Here is a 21,642-nt window from a genome sequence, read left to right as displayed (position 1 = left end):
GCGCTTACACTTGGGTGGCCTCGATGTCTGCCTCTCTTAAATTAAGGGTTTGGGCAATATGACCTCTTTTAGTCTTCCAGTTCTAAAATTCTCTATTCTACTGGATCTGCCTTTATAACAGTAGTAAAACAATTTTTTTAATTAACATCATTTGTATTCTATAAATAATGTATATAAATCTTTGGTGAGTTAAACTAATTTTTGCTTAATGGACCTTTGTAAGTCATAGCGCTCTACACTATTGAACCTGAACTAATACTGATTTACTTTACTAGTTGAACAGTCACTGTGCTCTGTTTCAGGTATTTTATATGCGTTACCTGAATCTGAACGGAAGCTGCAGAGTTCCATTCAGGATCTGTGTGTTATGTGGTGGGAGAAAGGCCTGCCTGCCAAAGAAGACATGGGGAAGACGGCTTTTATCATGCTGTTAAGGAAGAGTCTCGAGACTAAAACAGTACGTTTACTTTTTAAAATATATACTTTACTAAAAAGTGTGTGTCTTTATATCAGTTAGGAGTTGTGCTTGCTTGTGAGTGGGCTGACTGCAGTGGCCTCCACAGCAGGGTTTTTGAACTGTAAGCAGTTTGGAGGTGGGCGCTGGGGTGGGCAGCAGCTCCACGTGGTGGTCGTATGCAGGCTGTCTCCTCTTCTCCCTCGGTGTGTGGGCCTTGTCCTCTCTTGTGTTGCTTCATGGTTGCAAGGCAGCTACTCTACCTCTCCCTTTTTTTTTTTTTAAAGAGTTTATTTTTCTTTTTTCTCCTCAAAGCCCCCCGGTACATAGTTGTATATTTTTAGCTGTGGGTCCTTCTAGTTGAGGCATATGCGACGCCGCCTCAGCATGGCCTGACAAGCGGTGCCATGTCCGTGCCCAGGATCCAAACCGGCAAATCCCTGGGCTGTTGAAGCGGAGCACTCGAACTTAACCACTCAGCCACTTGGCCACGGGGCCAGCCCCAACCTCCGCCTTCTTGTGTGAGTTCCAGGCAGGGGAACAGCAAGGGCCAGACCTTCTCAGAAATTCTCTGCTTATATCCAAGGCCAGAGTCTGTCACCTGGCCACATCTGCAAATGGAGATTGAGCTTTTAAAGGGATACGTTGCCACTGTTAACAAAAGTGGGGATCTTTTTAGTAGCAAAGAAGGGATGAGACACTGAGATAGGCGATTGGGTGTAGCTGCCTGTGTTGGTGTGGTCTTCTGAGAGGCAGATCCCACGAGGGGATTGGACGGGATTGGATGTGCGTGGTGATGGACAGAGGGGCAGGAGTCGTCTTGGAGAGCCTTCAGACCCAGATTCAGGTGCCACTCCGTGGGGGTGGGCAGAAAGGCAGGTGGGGTGGGACTGTTTCAGACCTCAGCCCAGATCTGAGGAAGTTCCCACCAGGCCAACAGAGAGCGTGTTTGACGATTGGATGTGACTTGGGCTGTTTCTCATCCTTTAATCTTTGGTGTACAGTTCAGAAATCCAGAAAAAGAACAGTTTTTCCCTTATCAAGACAGCAACAGATGCTTATGTTCATCCTAGAAAATTAGACAAATGAAAGAAAGGGAAAATGAGGAAGATAAAAATCATCCACAATTCCACCACCCAAGGTGGTCTTTGTTGTTTTAGGGATATTTAGGAATTTCTCTTTGACTTCCTCCCTTGTAATCTTTATTTCCTTGTGAGAGGTTCCTAGAAATGAAATTCGTAGTTTGAGGCTTGGAGGTTTGAGCTTGGAGCTCTTGAAACACATTGCCAACAACTTTCTAGAAAGCTCGTACCTATTCACATTGCCCCCGTCCGTGGGAGGTCTGTCTCACTGTGGCCTCCAAGGAGGATTCGGGTTTATGCAGCCTCAGCTAGCTATCTCACTTTCCCTGCTGGCCATAGAGTGATGAAAAACTCTTGTTTGTGTAAGCCATCATTTGTTTGTCCTTTTTGTTCCCTCCCCAAAGACCCAGTGCACAGTTGTATATCCTAGTTGTGGGTCCTTCTAATTCTTCTGTGTGGGACGCTGCCTCAGCAGGGCTTGATGAGTGGTGCTAGGTCTGCACCCAGGATCCAAACTGGTGAACCCCAGGCCACTGAAGTGGAGTGTGCAAATTTAACCATTACACCACTGGACCAACCCTATTGATCTTTTTAAAATCCATTTTCCCTGCCATTTTTGTTTAGCTTTTAAATCTAGACTTTATTTAATGTCTTTGTAGTATTCTACAGGTGTGCTCTTCAATACGGTAGCCACTAGCCACATGATGTTATTTAAATTTAAATTTAATTTAAAGTTAAGAAAATTAAGAATTCAGTTCTTCAGTTGCACCAGTCCCATTTCAGTTGCCCCATAGCCTGATGTGGCCAATGGCTACTGCACCAGTTTGTGCAGACTCAGACATCTTCATCATCACCCAGAACACTGCCTGGCAGTGCTGGGTGTCAGTATTTCTATCTGCTTTTGCCTGTGTTTTAAAAAAATGTTCTTGAGAGCTATAAGTGGTATTCACAACTTAAAATCTATTTTCTCTTGTCATTATTTCTTCCTTTTTGATGAATAATCTAGAGTTGTAATTATTTATGATATAAAATATTCTTATCGTTAATTTGAAATGTACCTTATTTAAAAACTCTGTTTTTCTTTTTTATGTCATTCCTAGGGTGTTAACATATGTCGGCTTTGGCATATTCATCAAGCTTTATATTGCTTTGATTATGATTTGGAGGAAAGTAGAGAAATTAAAGATATGCTACTTGAGTGCTTCATAAATGTTAATTATATCAAGAAAGAAGAGGTAAATAGGTTTTTCTTTTTTGGTGTGTTTGAACTGCTTTTGAGTGGATGTTCTCCTGAGCTCATGTGGTTGCTGTTTGTACCCTGCTCAGTGTTTTAATGTTAATGAGAGAGTCAACTTAGCTATCAAGAGCTATTTCGTTTATTATACGTCATTTTTACTGCATGGCAATATTAAGCAAACATTTTACAAGTCATTGCTTATTTCATCATTAAATCAGATGGTAACAGGTGGCATTGTGAATCCTGAAGGAACCATGATTGCATGTTAAATTAAGAAAGATTAAAAATAAGGCTGAGAAAGCACTTCCCCATGGATCAGATCTGACCCTCTACCCTAATTGCAGGTTAATTGGCATATACTCAAAACCATCATCACACACCATTGTGTATTTCTTTTTTCTACCCATCACCCAAATCCAAAGAGAGGCCTCTGGCCACTGCTGCACTGTCCATTCTGGTGGTCACTCCCACATGTGGCTACTGAGCACAAGAAAGGTAGCCGGTCGAATTGTGACCTTAAGTGTAAAATACATATGGATTTGAAACTTAGGATGAAAAAAGAATGTAAAATATCTCAATACTTTTTATATATTTATTACATATTTAAGTGATGATATTTTGGATATATTGGCTTACATATATTATTAAAATTAATCTTTTACTTTTATTAATTTGGCTACTGGAGAATTAAAAATTAGAGTGGCTTGCATAGTTCCATTGGACGTGGCTGATCTGTGTCTTAGGATTCTTCTGTAGTCATTTACTGAACGTTGATGATATTCCCAGGCTAGGGGTGCAAAGAAGAATATTGTTTATATTGTAGAATATAGCCTTTGTTTTTGATTGCTTGTGGCCTAGCAGACACATATTTGAGGCAGAAGGAGGAAGTCATCCCTCCTCCCAGAGGAGCAGGATGAATACCAGTTCTGAGGCCCACGAATGAAGAAGTTGCTCAAGGTCTCACAGCTAATCAGTGGTAGAGACAGAATTTGACCGATCCACAGTGCACTGTTGCCAGCCAGCTAGGTTAAGGAGCCATATGTGATTACTGACCGTACTGACCAAGACCTTGGGCTCCCAGGGTGTGTTGAGATCCCTGTCCAGTCACTTTATGGGTGGTGACCTTGGTCAGACTAGTTTCAACCTCAGCATCTCCTGTAAAACAGGAGCGACAGTTGCCCTCTCTCAGGACTCCAGTGAGGAGCACATGTGGGCTGCGTGCAGAGCCTATCAAGTGGCGCCTGGCAGGTAATGAGCAGGCCGGAGGTGCTCTGATTGTGCTTATTGCTGTTGTTCCTCATCCTTGTTGGAGAAGGTGCAGATGCCTGGCCTGTGCCCTAAGCATCTCCAGGGATTGTTATGAAATTTGGGAAGAGTAAAGAAGTGAAGAGTGGATTCAGACAAACTTTGTTTGTATTGACTTAGACGTTGGCAGTTGATGAATTGCATTTGTTTAACTTATAGGTATGTGTCAGTACATAGCATAGACATAAATACACACGTGTGCATGTTACTACTTCCTTTTCTTAAGAATTGGTATGCTCTTTTGAATTTAAGATATCTAAACTTAGTTTCCTAATCAGTCATTAATTTAGTCAGGTCAGTTTCTGGTCATTCTGGGTAAACAATAAATATCTTGTACTCTACTGGCAAATTACTTCCAGTGAATACTTTTGTTTTTAACTTGGCTGTTTCAAGCATGGTTCCCCTGCCATTTGTACCAGTGTGTGGCATTTCTGTAGGACTCCAGAGACAGTAGTGGTGTGCTGGTGAGTGACGAAGAGAGAATGGTGCTGTTCACTGGGAGGATTCTTGGCAGATGTATTTCATGCACTCTCCAGAGTGTAAATACTGTATTTTTGCTTTTATGGTCATCTGTGTAATCTAGTAGCTTGCATATAAATTAACATTACATGATATATGTATGACATTTATAGCTTAGGGACTGCATGTATTTGAGAATTGTAGCTTGCAAACACTTAGCCTCTTAACTTTACAAGTCCTCAATTTTCTTATGTGTAAAAGATGACATGAACTGGTGTTCAATTCCATTCCCACCCCAAAATGCTGGATTTCAAGCATTCTTTGATTTTAGGTTATGTAGATATCCATGACAGAGCCAGAATGACAGGACCATTTAACTTAGCTGCTGGGCAGCATGGTAAATGTCTGTCTGTGTAATCCTGTGGTGGAGCAAGGGAGGAGCTCAAGGGTGTCTGCTGCTCGACCCTCAAGAGGGGAGGCCCAAGCCCTGCTGCCTGGCTGTCTCTCTGGGACTCCCACTGCTGTCCCCACACAGGAGCTGCCACCGGAGGTGCTTTTCCCAGCACAACTTCAGTGTGTAAATTCTAAGTTATAATTATGTACACTTCCTTTCTTAGGAATAGCAAACTTTAGCATTATTAAACATCCAAAAAGGATTCTTGGTTTGTTTTCTAGTTACTGGGAACTTTTTATTTGGTTGCAATTTTAACATTATATCCTATATCCTATTTTTTAATTTATAGGGGAGAAGATTTCTTAGTTCTCTCTTCAATTGGAATATAAGTTTTATTAAAATGATCCATGGGACCATTAAGAACCAGTTACAGGGATTACAAAAGTAAGTATTAAAAGTAATTAATATTTTGTGGTATCTTAATCTGGTTTTGAAAGATCCTATTTGACCTGACCTTCAAGTTATATTAATGTGTTAGAAGCTTTAGAAATTATCTCTTAATTATTTATTATGTAGTGTTGTATCACTGGATAGTTTTTTTCCTGCTATAGGAGATCATTCTTTTTCACTAGTGACATTGAAATTAGGATTTTAATTGTGGTAGTTCTATAAATAGATTATCTACCAGTTAAATCTCAGCCTCAATCCCAATCAAGCCTGTGTCACTACACTTCTGATACCGTTTGAAGTGGTGCCTCCTGGCCGGTTTGCCCGGAGTGTGGTGTGAAGAGCCCTGTGGGGAAGTCTCAGATGCGCTCTGGCCGAGCTCCCAGCCTCCTGGACCCAACAGTGGTCAAGCTGTCATGGCCTGTTCACTGTTTGCCAGGGACAGGGCTGGGCGCTTAATGTGTTCTGGGCTGAGTGCTCAGTCTGCTTTTTAAATTGCATCCTCACACTCTCAAGGTGAGCTTGCTTCCTGGACCTCCCTCTGTCAGGCAGCTGTGTAAATACTGGCTTGGAATTTGGTTCTGGATTTCTACTTGCAAAGCTCCTGCTGTTTACTAGAATGCTTCCTCCTGTCTCTTTATTTGCAGAGTATTTGGATTGAACCGAGAGATTTCTAAACCATGATCCTGAAATCCACTCTGGTATTTTAGGGCTCTCCGAACCTGAGGGAATTAATAGCCTGGAAAACCCAAAATGACTCCAAGTCAAAAATTTATTTATATTTAAATGTTTTTTACCTAAGAGTTTGGTTCTGGGCTTGTATTCTCATAGTTTGACAGAAAATAAAAGTTCTGAGGAAGCCTTGACTGAGAAGGAAGAAAATAGTTTGATAATTCAGTTGTTCTTCTCAAAACTTTCTCCTTTTTCTACTTTCTGCTACTATAGATAGTTTGCAAAGCTCTAGTCTAAATCGAATCTCTTCTTCCCTAGGATAGAAGAGTAATCTGAAATGATATACGTTAAAAGTATAATTCTGTGAACTTGTATTAAAAGTTTTTAATTTTTATTTAAATAGATCTTTGATGGTACACATTGCAGAAATTTATTTCAGAGCTTGGAAAAAGGCTTCAGGGAAAATATTAGAGGTATGTTCATTTTGTTAAATGTTTACACATTATTATTATTTTCTAGTTAATAAATAATCATGGAAGGGTCTATGTTGGTGCTGTCTGTCAAAATAAAGCCAAATAATAAGAACCTGTGTCACAGAGATGTGACGTCGTCTTCACTCTCCCTCATGTTCATTTTCGTGCTTGAGTACAGCCCCAAGATACCTATGCTCGGTGAGATATGCACGCAGTTTGAGTGAAATCGGGATTTTACCCTTTATCATTTTGGTAGCTCTAGACCTCTACTGTCCGGCCACGTGTATTGGCTGTTTGAAATCTGGCCAGTCTGCATTGAGATGTGCTATAAATGTAAGAAACATACCAGACTTTTTTTTTTTAAAGATTGGCACCTGAGCTAACAACTATTGCCAGTCTTGTTTTTTTTTTCCCTCCTGCTTTTTCTCCACAAACCCCCCAGTACCTAGTTGTATATTTTAGTTGTAGGTCCTTCTAGTTGTGATATGTGGGACACCACCTCAATATGGCCCAATGAGTGGTACCATGTCCGTGCCCAGGATCCGAACCAGCGAAACCCTGGGTCACCGAAGTGGAGTGCGCGAACTTAACCACTCGGCCACAGGGCTGGCCCCAGAAACATTCCAGATTTTGAAGATTGAGTGTGGAAAAGGAAGAATGTAGAATATCTCATGAATATTTCTTTAAAATATTGATTACAGGGGCTGACCCTGTGGCCTAGTGGTTAAGTTCGGTGTGCTCTGCTTTGGTGGCTGAGGTTTGGTTCCTGGGTGCAGACCTACACCACTTGTTGGCGGCGGTGCTGTGGCGGCAACCCACATATGAAATAGAGGAAGGTTGGCACAGATGTTAGCTCAGGGTGAACCTTCCTCAGAGGAAAAAAAAAAAAAAGATATATACATAGAGAGAGAGAGAGAGAGATTGCATGTTGAAATGATAGTGTTTTGGATATATTGGGCTAAGCAAAATATATTATTGACGTAATTTTACCTGTTTCTTTTTTCTGCCTTTTTTTGGTGAGGAAGATTGTTCCTGAGCTAACATCTGTACCAGGCTTCCTCTATTTTGTATGTGGGACGCTGCCACAGCATGGCTGGATGAGCAGTGTGTAGGTCCATGCCCAGGATTCAGACTGGCAAACGGTGGGCCACTGAAGCGGAGCATGCAAACCTAACTGCTGTGCCATTGGGCGGCCCCTCTTTTCTCCGTTTTTAATGTAGCCACTGGTAAATTTAAAATTGCATTTGTGGCTCACATTCTGTTTCTGTTGGACAGTCCTACTTGGGAACCTCAAGCCACCTCTGCCGTTACATGATTTTTGAGAATTTAAAGACAGTCATTTTGAATATGGCTAACCTTTAATGACTGTGTAATATCTATATGATGAAGATATGACTATATAGTTCACAATCATAATGAAACATTCAAAGGCCCTTTTGGGAAAAAGATCAAAAGAAGGTATCTTTGTCTGATATCTCTTATATTTTTCTAATACTAGGTTCTCAAATGTTTTCTTTCCCTCTGAGAGTAAAATTTTTACTCTTTAAGTCAAAAAAGTGTCTTTCCTCTTTGGGAGCAGGCCCTGACCTGGGGGGAGTTGCTGTGCAGGCTGAGGGGGAGGTTACCTGATGCTTGAAGTTTGTTTCTGCTCTCCTGCCCAGTGTAAGCTTGGTTGATATTGCCAGGGTTTATCTGACCTCTACTTCTAGGAAACAAAAAATTATCTCTTGTACTCCCCTGCTGATAACTCATAGAATCGTTTTACAGTGTGTAATTTTTAAGCAAAAGCGTAAAACCAGGACATTGTTATGCATTTTTTTGCATTGTTTTATTGCTGCATGAAACTTGTTCACATGAAGGAATATTTGTCCCCCTTTTTTCTGATAGTGATTTAAAAAAATGGGAGTTTGTAATTAAAAACTTAATTATTTGACTAGATACGTACCAAATTAGTACAGTAATTTGTACTTCTTAGTTTCACTCCCTTCCCTCTTTCCTCTCTTGCTTCAAGTTTTTTTTTTTTTTTTTTTTAAAGATTTTATTTGTCCTTTTTCTCCCCAAAGCCCCCTGGTACATAGTTGTGTATTTTTAGTTGTGGGTCCTTCCAGTTGTGGCATGTGGGATGCCGCCTCAGCATGGCTTGATGAGTGGTGCCATGTCCGCACCCAGTATTTGAACTGGCAAAGCCCCTGGCCGCTGAAGCAGAGGTTGCGAACTTAACCGCTCAGCCACGGGGCTGGCCCCCATGCTTCAAGTTTTTAAAGCAAATTCTAGACATGACATCTCATTTCCGTGTCCATAAGTATGCATCTCTAAAAAATATGGTTATGCAATGCCATTATCCTGCTTAACAAAATTAGCGGTAATTTGTGGGTATTTTTTAAAATAATCAGGCCCTGTTTAAATTTCTCTGCTTTGTTTCGAAAACATCTTTTTACAGTTTTTTTGGAATTGGGATTCAAGTCCCCCTGGTATTTGCTTGTTATATCATTTAAATCTCTTAGAGCATTCCTTGTTCCCTCCTTTTCTTTTTTTCAAAACCTATGCTACTGGTATGTTCAAGAAGCTGGGTCGTCGTCCAGTAGAATGTCCACATTCTGGTACTTAACTCTACAGCTTCGACTTTTGTGGCACAGACACTTGACAGGTGGTGTGAGTGTCTCATATTTCATGACAAGTCAGACAGTGTGTGGTTCCCCGTGTCGTGGTGCTGAGATTTATTGGTGGCTTCGGGTGAAAGAAATATTTTCAGAGATAAAGGAGAAGAGGTTGATATCAGTAGCAAGCCTTTCCTATGTCCTTCCCTAGCTCCATGCAACCCCGTCATGAGGGCAGGGTCCAGGGTGACAGAGCCTGTGGTCCGTGGGGCTTTGGGCTGCTCCTGGCAGTTGACCTGCCTCAGTGGCTGCACTCTGGAGGCCCCTCAGTGTTCTAGGTTAGCCAAGGAGTGCCCACACCTCACCCCATCCCGGCCCTCCCCTTGGCAGCCCTGAAGGGTCTTGTTTCAGTCGGTTTGGAGTCCTGGCCCCACCTCAGAGGTCATTCCGTGTCTGTTCTGGGGAGGCTCTTGGAACAGATCCAGTCTTCTGGGATTGTCAGTGACTTAGAGGGGGCTCCCTGGCCACACGCCCTCTCTGAGCCGTCTGGCTGGAACTAGCCTTGAGTGGTAGGGGTGAGCTTACCATGCTGCTTAGCACAAATTTGGTATTTCATCAAATTAGATATAAGGAACTAAGCATTGTCTTTGGTATATGAGAACTAAAGGAATTCTAGGAGGTGGAGACTTAAAGTAGAAAAGCTCTCATGAGAGGATCCAGTTTTTTCTCTCAAGGACTGGAAGGTGAATAGATCAGATTCTTCTTTTGTACTAAAGCTGCTGCACTGTGCTGTCGTGCCGGAACGCACACACACACCTGGTGCTTACCTGCGTTTGTCATTGCAGACAATTGAAAATGACTGCATCCAGGACTTCATGTACCATGGGATTCACCTTCCGAGGAGGTCCCCAGTGCACTCCAAAGTGCGTGAGGTGAGTGAGGCACTTTTCCGGAATTGACTGTGCGCTTCTTAAATAGTGTCTCATCTTTCTTGTGTTTTGATAATTGTTTTTGTTAAATTTAAAAATTAAGTTAAGCTTTCACAGGCATCAGTTAAAAGGACTTCTCAGAATTGTGATCTTTGGCATCTGGCAGTTTTATCTTGCCACGAAAGTCTTAATTAGGAGAGCAAAGACTGTTAAGGTGTCAGAACTTTATTCAAGCAATCTTTAATTAAATTCTTTGACATAAAAGTGTTCAGAATCATCACTTTCTGAGAGTATACTTTTTCCAAAAAAGAGGATATTTGAAATTATTTTTATTTACTTTCATACATTAAATTTCCATTTTGGTATTCTGCAAACCAAATGGAATAAATGTTTTGATAGCTCTCTTAGTGAGATTTTGTTTTTAAAAGGTAATCTCAGAATTTAGATGTACATTTTATCCCTATATTATTAGTAGTCTAACTAAATCAGGCTCTGCTATCAGTGTGATTATTACGCCGAGAGGTGTTTGATAGTCATAATGACCCTGGCAGGAGAAACTGGAGAAACTGGTCTGTTGTGTTGATCAGTTTCCTCACTCCAAGGTGATGCCTTCTCTGCTTGTGGTCAGTTTTGGCAACTATGTGTCAAGAAGCTAGGTGAACAAAGACTACCTCTTTACCTTTTTGTATGGTGAAATTGCTATTATTTGTAGAATATAAATATACTAAGTATATTAGTATATTTTAGTATATAGTATATAGTAGGATATTATATTATTTGAATGGATACAAAAACTTTTCTTTTAATGTTATTGATGATTTAGTTTGAGTTATCCAGAGATAAAGAACCCAGAGATAAATATATCCAGTTGCCCCCCCGGCCCCCAATTCCCAGTGTGGCTTGAGTAAGTTTTAGGTCCATTTGGGTCATTATTTCACATATATGATTTGATGTTTCAGAATCTATTTAGTCATAACGATGGCATCATGTTAAACTGTACAAATTTGTGACACACTTGCTTCACTCTTAGCAAATAATGAAAGCCTTTTTTTCATATCTGATTTTCTGCTGTGGCAGTCTAAGATATTATAAGTATAGATATCATTATTTGGTGAATTTATGGGAAAATGCACAGAAGGAATTAAAAAGAAGAATACTAAATTTCACTTTTCAAATGAAATGTATTCCTGAACTCCAAGTACTTGATATCACTGCTTATAACACTTTATGCCTTTTCCCTCAAATTCTTTTTTTTATAAACATCATATTTATACGGTAAATCATTTTATTGACATGAAATAAGCTTCAGGAATGCTTCGAGAGTCATTTGAAAGTACAAATCCCTGTATTGTTGATAAAAATCTTCTAAAATTAGATAGCAGTGATGGTTGCACAGCTCTGAACATCCTAAAACCCATGGAGTTGCAGACTTTAGAAGAGTGACTTTATGGTATGTGAGTTATATCTCAATCAAGCTGTTTATAAATCTTTCTATGAAGTGAGGATACCTTTGCTACCAAAACTTGATAATGTTGTACACACAAAGAACTATAGACTAATTCCATTTACCACCATCAATAAAAACTCCTAAGTAAAGAATTGACAATCAGAAAAAGAGTCCCCAGACTGTAGTTCTTTTAGGGTAAAGTTGATTCAAGTTCACGTCAAGTATAGGCTGTTGTTTTATAGTCTCTTTAACTTTTTATTTTCCATTTTTCACTAATATAATTTCAGCTTCAAGAGTTGTAGATTAAGGAAATAAGGGAAAATTGATTGTTGTTGGGGACAAGTCTGTGAAGAGAGGCAGGAAGATACTGGCTGGTAAAGAAGGGAGTAGAGGAGAACAGGAATGAAGGCTGAAAGAGTGGTCTGTTTTCTGCTTATTCATAGGTTTTGGGAGTTTCATATCTGAATTAAGCTTGTACTGTGAAGGATCACTAGGCAGTGAGACCCACTTTGAGACATAGGCCTCTTTTGGATGCCCGTTATAGATTCTTAGAACAAAAGAGATGGCAGCCAGCACGTTTTAGAACCAGAATGGGCTATAGAGACTGCCCAGCCTGGCTCCTTTACACTCTCCTATTCCATTTTACCCTGAAGGTCAGAGGTTTAAGTGATTTTTTTATGAGGTTACGTAGCTGTTGGTGGAAGAGTGGAAACTAGAACCCAGACCTTTTTATAGCACAGGGTCATTGATCTGTATTTCTCCCATAGGTTTCTTTCACATGATTAACCATGTTTAGTACTGTCAATATATCTATCCACTGTAGTCACTCTTAGGAAAGAGTTGTTGAGACTTGACTGCCTGTTTTGGTGGAGAGAACAGCCTGTTCTCCTTGTTGGTTTTTTCAAAGTAGGACCTTAAATGCTTTTTTTTAAAAACAGCATTATCTTTCTTTTCTTCTTGTTTTGGCTTTTAGGTGCTGAGTTATTTTCACCATCAAAAGAAAGTTCGGCAGGGAGTGGAAGAGATGCTTTATAGATTATATAAGCCCATCCTTTGGAGAGGATTAAAGGTATGCCTGTTAAGTACTCTATCCATGTTTGGAATGTACTAATTATGCTTTTGAATTTAGCATACTCGAATTCAAAATTGTAATAAGTAGTAAAAATAAAACTAGAGACTGGGAACTTTGTGAAATTTGGGGATGAATGTTTTATTCATTTATTAAAAACATTTTTTAGGGGCTGGCTGGTGGCAGAGTGGTTAAGTTTGTGTGTGCTCTGCTTTGGCGGCCCAGAGTTTGCAGATTTGGATCCCAGGCATGGACCTACACACTGCTCATCAATCCATGCTGTGGTAGCATCCCACATACATAATAGAGGAAGGTTGGCACAGATGTTAGCTCAGGGATAATCTTCCTCAAGCAAAAAGAGGAAGGTTGGCAACAGATGTTAGTTCAGGGACAAGCTTCCTCACCAAAAAACAAAACAAAGAAAAAAACTCACTTTTTTTTTTTTGTGAGGAAGATTAGCCCTGAGCTAACATCCGCTGCCAATCCTCCTCTTTTTGCTGAGGAAGACTGGCCCTGAGCTAACATCAGTGCCCATCTTCCTCTACTTTATATGTGGGATGCCTATCACAGCGTGGCTTGTCAAGTGATGCCATGTCTGTACCTGGGATCTGAACCAGCAACCCCTGGGCTGCCGAAGTGGAACATGTGCACTTAACCACTGCGTCACCGGGCTGGCCCAAAAGCTCATGGTTTTTAGGCCCGTTAAACTAGGAATCTGAATTAGTCTAGTGCTGACTACACAGTTGGAAGGGGAGTAGTTGTGCTAAGTAAACCAGCAGAGGTGTTGGAAGGTCTGCAGAGCTAATTGGACTGTCCTGGTCCTCAGGACCTCCTGCTGGTGATGGGGGAACAGGGTGGTAATATTCTAAGAAGTGTTCAAATGAACACATGAGTAATTTTCACTGCAGGTAACTCTGGTGTCAGGCGTGGGATATGATGGTCACTGTTAATGCCACAAGGAGGGCTCTGAAGGAAGGAAACAGATCTTTTAATATCTCTCAACATTCGACATTAAATTGAGAGTTTGGTGTGACTTAAGGAAGATCTCACAAGTTTGGTCAATTTAAATGTTATGATTGTCTTTAATTTGTAAATAAGTCTATATTGAGATACTAGAAACGTTACTTTAGGAACTCTATACTGAAGCCCTTGAATGTCATCTCTTTCTATTCTGAAACACTCTTCTTTTATTATTCTAGGCCAGAAACTCTGAAGTCCGGTCAAATGCTGCACTGTTGTTCGTTGAAGCATTTCCTATTAGGGATCCTAACTTTAATGCTGTTGAAATGGATAGTGAAATTCAGAAGCAATTTGAAGAACTCTATGTACGTATTTCATGTGGTCGAGCTCCTACGGCTTTAGCTCTGTCTAGGCCTGATGTGCATCCTGGTCATCCCTCGTAACTGCCTGTGCACTGGCCCCCCAAGGGCAAGCTTTCCAGATATTGACCTTCTTCAAGGAAGTCCATTCTCTCCCTGGTAACTTCTGCAACAGCGTGGACCCGCGGTATCCTTTCTTCTTCCTCTTATCTCCTTTGGAACACCTAGTTGTTTATTACTTTATATAGTTTTAAATGTTTTATGTGTACTCTTGTTTCCTCGGCAGAGAGGCAGTATGACATAGTGGTTAAGACACATCCTGGGCTTGATTTCCTCTCTCATTTAAGCTGTGTAACTTAGGGCAGGTCACTAACTTTTCTGTGCCTTTTTCTGTGAATTACGGGTGGTGGTATTACCTACTATAAAGTTGTGGGTAGTATGAGTGAACAAACTCTGATTGTATTTTAAGGTGAGACTACAAATAATGCTTGTCAAAATAGGTTTTTTCAGATGACTGATTTCTCAAATGAGATGTTAAGACATTAGAATGTGACATTTATCTCCAAGGGATATTGTGGATCTTTTTCATCTAGCTGGAGAGTGGTAGCCTCTGGTTGTTTGTCTCTGTTCCCTGACATTTGCAGGGTTTCCTAACACAAGCTAAAAAATATTATTTGTTGTCCTAGTTAGTAGAGCAAAATTTTAGGAAGCTGTAGCAAAAATACCATGATAATGATGGTTACCCATGGCACTCCTAAAATACTTCCTTTTGTTTGTTTTTTTTCTGATGTATTGTAAAAAAACTCAGACATGCAGAAAGTAGACATAAAAGTATAATGCATATGTGTATACTTACCTTTTCATACACACATGTACATACACACATATGCACCCACATACATGCATATGCATGCATTCACTTATATATATATATATAAACACCCCCCACACAGACACGCACAGACCCCTGAAATGAACAGTCATTAGTGTTTTGCCATGAGTGCCTTACCTACGTGTATACGTATCTAAAATTCCTTGAGGATGATGGTTAATTTTGTGGGGCAAATGTTGCTTTGCAAACTAAAACTAGAGTTTGGTAGGTTTTAGTCAAAAAACTATAAGAAACTTGCACTTTTTATTTATTTACTTATTTATTTTTGGTGAGGAAGATTGTCCCTGAGCTAACATCTGTGCCAGTCTTCCTCTGTTTTGTATGTGGGTTGCTGCCACAGCATGGCTCGATGAGCGGTGTGTAGGTCTGCGCCTGGGATCCGCGCTTGCGAACACTGGGCCACCGACATGGAGCGTTTGAACTTAACCACTGTGCCACCGGGCCAGCTGTAAATTATATTAATTGTAAATTAAAGGAATCTTACTGTGAGAACATCATATTTGGTAGAAATATCATATGAATAAAAATGTTTCCAAGATATGAAGGCTAATGGCTTTTTAGCAATTGTGTAATATGTACATGCTAATAAGTTTAAGAGGCAGGACTTATGAAATAATTATTTTACGGTGGAAAAAAATTACACATAGGAATGGCAAATTCTTATTAGAGAAAACACCTGAAAGATATTCTAAATCCTTGCTAGAATCAAAGGAACTCAACCATATTAAGATTGGAACACAGAGTAATCTATATTTGGATTAATCATCCTGAGTTTTGTTTTAGTTTTATTAACCTTTTAAAAAATAAAAGTTATTAGGGGCTGGCCCCATGGCCAAGTGGTTCAGTTCGTGCACTCTGCTCAGTGGCCCAGGGTTTCACTGGTTCAGATCCTGGGCGCGGACATGGTACCGCTCATCAGGCCACTCTGAGGTGGCGTTCCACATGCCACAACTAGAAGGACCCACAACTAAAATATACAACTATGTACTGGAGGGATTTGGGGAGAAAAAGCAAAAAACAAAAGATTGGCAACAGTGGTTAGCTCAGGTGCCTATCTTTAAAAAAATAAATAGGTAAGAATTATTAAATGCTATTTTATTTGATTTTAAGGGAAGAGGAAAATTAAAAGAATTGTTCAAGCCAGTTAAATGTTTGTTCAGAACAAGAAATATTAAATTCTAATTAATTCCTGTAAATTTAAAAAATAGTAGATGTAGGTAGGGGCTGGCCCCGTGGCATAGTGGTTAAGTCCGGCATGCTCTGCTTTGGCAGCCCTGGTTTGCAGGTTTGGATCCTGGATGTGGGCCTACACCACTTATCAAGCCACACTGTGGCAGCAGCCCACATACAAAATAGAGGAAGATTGACACGGATGTTAGCTCAGGGCTAATCTTTCTCAAGCAAAAGGGAAGGAAGATTGGCAGCAGATGTTAGAGTAGTTGTATATTCTAGTTGTGGGTCCTTCTAGTTGCGGCTTGTGGGACGCCACCTCAGCGTGGCTTGATGAGCAGTGCTATGTCTGTGCCCAGGATCCGAACCAGTGAAACCCTGGGCTGCTGAAGCAGAGTGCGTGAACTTAACCACTTGGCCACGGGGCTGGACCACACAAAGACAAGCACAGGCCGGACTTGGCCTGCGTGTTGGTTAAGAGTTGACCGCATTGGATGAGGTACTGAGTAAAAGGAAATCAGTCTTTTAAGAGGATTGATGAAGGAGATAATCCGATAAATAAGAGCAATGATTACTTTCTGGGACCCTCCATGTGCCTTGACTGTTCTCGCACGCTCTTTGCTCTGTTAGTGCTTCTCAATCCTGAGTAATATGGAGACTTGTTTTGAAGATAAGAAATTGAGGCCTCCCGTGAGTGTCTGTAGATGTCGAGATGCAGTGATTTCTCCCGTAGAAACAGCATTGCAAGTTAAGTGCCACCGTTTTGAGTGATTATCTGGTGACAGTGTGATTGGTTGGAAACAGATGTGGGCCCTGAGTTGTATGAGACTATGTGGTTATAAGGTGATTATCCAGAATATATTTTTGAAGAATAATATTGTAAGTAATTCATAGAAAACAAAATCTCTAAAACCTGTGAATTCCAAATTTAGATCCTCAGATTGCTAGAGTTTTCTTCTGTTTTTTTTCTTTTTTTTCTTGCCATTTGTTTTCTCTCAAATGATTTGTCATCTTCACTTGTCCATTTTTATCTTTGAATAAAGGATTGGGTTGATTTGGTGGTTGGCGTGGGTTTTTTTCTGCTTGTAGAGCTGTGTCTTCAGTAGGCTTCCTCCTTGAGTGCTAAGTTGGTCGTGGTTTTGTGTGAGTGGGTAAACGTGTCAGCAGATAGGATTCCCTGTAGGTTCTGTGGATGAGGGATGGGCAGGCTGGTGACCCCACCGTTAGCAGGTAGGGAGGAGCCTTCCCTCTGGTGGCATTCTCTCCTTTTGTGTTTCCCCTGTGGAGGTTTTGCAATTGTCACTACTCCTCTGTGCTCCTGTCCCGCAGTGTGTATTTTGGGAACTCTTCCTGGCCGGTTGTTTACCCTGGGAGCAGGTGCTCACTCCTGAACCACCACGCTGTGCTGGGAATTGTTTGCAGCCCTTGTATCATCTCTAGTCCTGACCCGGGGTTTGGGCCTGGCCTGAGTCTATGCAGGGCGTAGGAATGTCCAGCTCACAGCCTTTTCTGCTCCTTTCTCCATGAATCTATTCCTTATTTGCTTTCTTTCTTGTAGGAATCTTGCAGTCTTTTTGTTTCCAGCATTGTTGTCTCTATTTTCTTATTTGTCAGTCTGGTCAGATTTTGGGGAGGAGTGGAAGTAAGTGCTCATTCATCCTAATTTGAAGCTTTTCTTTTTTTCTAATTATGGAGTGAAAATTATTTTATGTTTCTGTAAATAGAGCGCCTGGTGCATTGAACCTCTACCCCCTTACACCGTCTCAGTGCTTGCCGACCCAAGCCTGACCTAGCTCCTCTTCCCCTGTTTGGAAGTAGATCTGAGGTGTCACACCATTTCAACTGTAAATACTTCAGGAGGTATTGTTAAAAGATAGGGACTTTGTTTTTTTAAGTATAATCATACCGTTGTCATAACTAAAGAAAGATGAATAATGATTCCTTAATGTCATCAAATATCTAGTCCTTTTTTTTTAGCAATATTTCAGTGACTTTTTTCCAGTTTTGTTTGAATCTATGTCTAAATAAAATCCATACGTTGTGATTGGCCGATGAATTGTTTAAATCTCTTGGACTGTCAGTTCCCTCTCCAGCAATCCCTTCCTCTTTCTCTCTTTGTTTTTGTTATTGTTATCTTGCTATTTTTGTTGTCGAAGAAACCAAATTATTCTTTTGTTTCCCATGGTCTGAGTTTTACAGAACCTATTCCTGCGGTGTTCCCTGCCCTTTGTATTTCCTGTAAATTTGTAGTGGGATATAGAGTTGATGAGAGTCACGTTTTTGTAGGGATTTTGTTTATTGTGTTAGATTCTTCATGACACTTGCATACTTCCCTTGGGGTGCATAATGTCTTGTCTCTTTTTGTCCCGTTAGCACCCACTGACGAGCGTGGCCTGGATTGACTCATTACAAGTAGAGTGACTTTATTCTGGGCTGAGTGCGTTACAGCACTTTGGAAATTCACGGGAGTGGTTTCCGTAGGCTGTGTGTGCTAAGATCAACTGAAGTCTGTATTTCCCACTGAAAGTGGAGCTGGTGTCAAGGCCCTGCTGTCAGCAGAGTCCTCTGGCTGGGACTGGCACATAAGGCACCACATGTGTCTGGACTGTCCTTAAATACTTGGCTATGGAGCTGATAGCTAATCGGAAATCCATGAGTCTACATGACCAGTCTTTGAAATGTCTGTGTTGTGAATGCCCTGAGTGCTAATGTGCAGAGCAAATATTGATGTAAAGGGAACAGATTTAAGATTTTTAAGCCTTTCTCCCCCTCCTACTTATAGAGCCTTTTAGAAGATCCTTATCCGATGGTCCGTTCCACAGGGATCCTTGGTGTTTGTAAAATAACTTCCAAATACTGGGAAATGATGCCTCCAACCATTCTTATTGATCTCCTCAAGAAAGTAACTGGGGAACTGGCATTTGATACGAGCTCAGCTGACGTACGCTGCTCTGTCTTTAAGGTAAGATTCAAAATTAGATAAGTAGTATTTATTTATTGTAGAATAGTGGAAAATACCGAGAAAGAAAAATGTAATGATCCCCCCAATCCTGCTCCGTAGATTAGCACTATTGACATTTTTGTTGTATATCAAAGTAATGTTCTTAAAAACCAAATTGAAAGTGATTTCTACAAAAAACTGTCTACTTGAAATAATACTAGTTTTTAGTGGGGGGAGCACAGCATTTTAGAATAGTAACTATATGTACTTAAAAGTGGAAAAAATTATTATACATGAAAATTGACCTTTTTGCTATACTGTATGTACCTTTAATAAGAACCTACAAAAATATCCTTTCTCCAATCATCCAGCTTCAACAGTTACCAGGACGTATCCAGTCTTCTTTTTTATCTGTAGCCCCATTCCTTGTCTGCCACATGGTTACTTTGAAGCAGATCGCAGACATTATATCAGCTCATCTGTAAATATTTCAGTACGATTTTTAGAGTATAAGGTCTCTTTAAAAATAAAACCCTTTCTCCTAATAACTGGGAAAAGAAGATGGTCGGGCGCATCCGAGCTTCAGACAAGTTGGTACTGGACTGCGCTCGGGCCGGCTGCTTGGCTGCCCACCTGAGGGGTGTGTGGGTGTAGCCATGTCGGAGTCCGAGTCTGACAGTCCTGGGGCTCTATGCCCTCTGGTTTTCATGCAACATCAAGTCAGGAAACAGAATTTTGGGGCTGTTAAAAAATATGTAAAAGGCTTCTTGAACACCAACTTTAGACGCAAACTGGCTTTGGAGCCCACTCTACCAGCAACTGTTCTGGGTTTCTTTCAACTCTAAAAATCCTTTAAAATTTAGCTGAGAAAGCATTGAAAAATTATTTTATAACTGCTTTAATCTTATTTGAGTGAAACAATGGATGAACTGATTATCAGTCATTGAAATTATACTAATTCATTAAAAGTATGCTTTTTATATGAAACTTTTAGGAAAGTATTATTTTCTGTAGGTACGTTTATTTCTTTTACTAGTAGTTCTGGTAAAGATGGAATTGAATGTTTTCTTTTTTTTGTTTTAGATTGGCACCTGAGCTAACATCTGTTGTCAGTCTTTTTTTCCCTTCTTCTCCCCAAAGCCCCCCAGTACACAGTTGTATGTTCTAGTTGTGGGTCCTTCTGGTTCCTCAGCATGGCCTGATGAGCAGTGCTAGGTCTGCACCCAGGATCCGAACCAGCAAAACCCTGGGCCGCTGACGCCGAGCACGTGAACTTAACCACTTGGCCACAGGGCTGGCCCCTGAATATTTTCTTAACTGAGTTTTTCTTTACTGAACTTTTTATTGTTTATGTTTTAATTCTGAACTATTTATGTTTCTCCTTTCTTGTAGTGTTTGCCGATAATTTTGGATAACAAATTAAGCCACCCATTATTAGAACAGCTTTTGCCAGCACTAAAATACAGTCTCCATGACAATTCAGAGAAAGTGAGAGTGGCTTTTGTTGATATGCTGCTGAAGATTAAAGCCGTGAGGGCTGCTAAGGTAGAGTGAACAGGGTTTCCCTTATTTAAGACGTGAAATCAATAAGTGCATTTGTTTTCATCAGCAAAAACACAAAGCAGTTCTTATTCCAAGAGTTTTAGTAATAACATTTTAACTAATTGAAATCTGGTATATCCTACTAATTGTTTGTGTCATAAATTTTATTTAGTTTGTGATTTTCATTGAAGTTTCTAGGAATGTCATCACTGTGTATTTTCTTTTCGAAAGGTGTTAGTGTAAGCAGCCCCTGCCTTAAATTATATTTTTATCATTTGCATGAAAGTTTTTGTTGAAATATTTAAATACTTGGCACATAGTAAGCACTTAAATACTACTTTGAAAAATGTTGAATATGAAATGCCTCCTAGCCCCACGTTTTATAGAGGGAAGCGAGGAGATACTTGTTTTATCATAATGTACATTTTGGCGTGGTGTAAACTATTGAAGTGAGAATGTTCTTCTTTAACTCTAGTTCTGTTCCGCTTTTGGCTAAAAATGTTAGTTATGAAATTCTTCATTGTTATTTGGTATTATTATTTGTGAGCTTCCTTCCTCCACACAGGAGTTCTCTGAAATTACTTTAAAAGGCCGTTTTGTCACGGCACAGGATTTGCGAACAACCTGAGAGTCCATTAGCATCGGGTCAGCCACACAGACGTGTGGCGCGTTCATGCAGTGAAATAATGCTGTGTGGCCATGAAAGGGAACGAGCTTACATGGAAATACCACTAACATGTAAGAGCAAAAGCAAGTGTAGACGTGTGTAGTGTGCTGCCAGCTGCATAAAATGGGGAACATACAGAGATATTTTCTCAGATGCCCATAAAATATCCCTGGAAGCAAACAAGGCATCAGTAACAGTTGCCTGAGTGAGGGGGATGGGACACCCAGGGATGGGGCGCTGGGGAGGCCTGACCACTGCATGGGAGGTGCATTGTTTTATGCTTTTTGAATTTCAAACTGGGAATTTTTTTTATGTTTAAAAAAAACAACAAAGAATATTTTGTGTGACTTGTGTAGTAGGAATACCCCATGTCATACCTCGGTGCTTTTGTTGAAAGTCATTTGGCTGTGCGTGGTCTGTTCCGGACTCTGTTCTGTCTCATTGATCTGTTTGTTTGTCCTTAGCGAGGTGGCGCTGTCTCGATTGCTGCTGCTTTCCAGGAAGTGTCCAGTGAGTCCCCCAGCGCTGTTCTTTTGCAACCCTTTG

At 40.5% G+C, this 21,642-nt stretch overlaps 1 protein-coding gene across 2 annotated transcripts in view; it reads left to right on the top strand.

Moving 5' to 3' along the window:
- The window catches only part of NCAPG2 (non-SMC condensin II complex subunit G2), a 71,632-nt gene that overhangs the window by 7,788 nt on the left and 42,202 nt on the right, over positions 1–21,642 (top strand). For both annotated transcript variants that reach the window (XM_046670594.1, XM_046670595.1), the window contains exons 5-13: positions 303–457; positions 2,637–2,771; positions 5,281–5,375; positions 6,454–6,523; positions 9,966–10,052; positions 12,470–12,565; positions 13,765–13,890; positions 18,729–18,908; positions 20,280–20,432. In XM_046670594.1, coding sequence (XP_046526550.1) covers positions 303–457; positions 2,637–2,771; positions 5,281–5,375; positions 6,454–6,523; positions 9,966–10,052; positions 12,470–12,565; positions 13,765–13,890; positions 18,729–18,908; positions 20,280–20,432 — 1,097 coding nt within the window. The remainder of the gene's footprint in view (positions 1–302; positions 458–2,636; positions 2,772–5,280; positions 5,376–6,453; positions 6,524–9,965; positions 10,053–12,469; positions 12,566–13,764; positions 13,891–18,728; positions 18,909–20,279; positions 20,433–21,642) is intronic.

The sequence above is a fragment of the Equus quagga genome, chromosome 8, assembly GCF_021613505.1.
Source record: "Equus quagga isolate Etosha38 chromosome 8, UCLA_HA_Equagga_1.0, whole genome shotgun sequence".
NCBI lineage: Eukaryota > Metazoa > Chordata > Mammalia > Perissodactyla > Equidae > Equus > Equus quagga.
The sequence above is the reverse complement of the archived record's forward strand: the minus strand, read 5'-3'. Positions and strand labels throughout refer to the sequence as shown.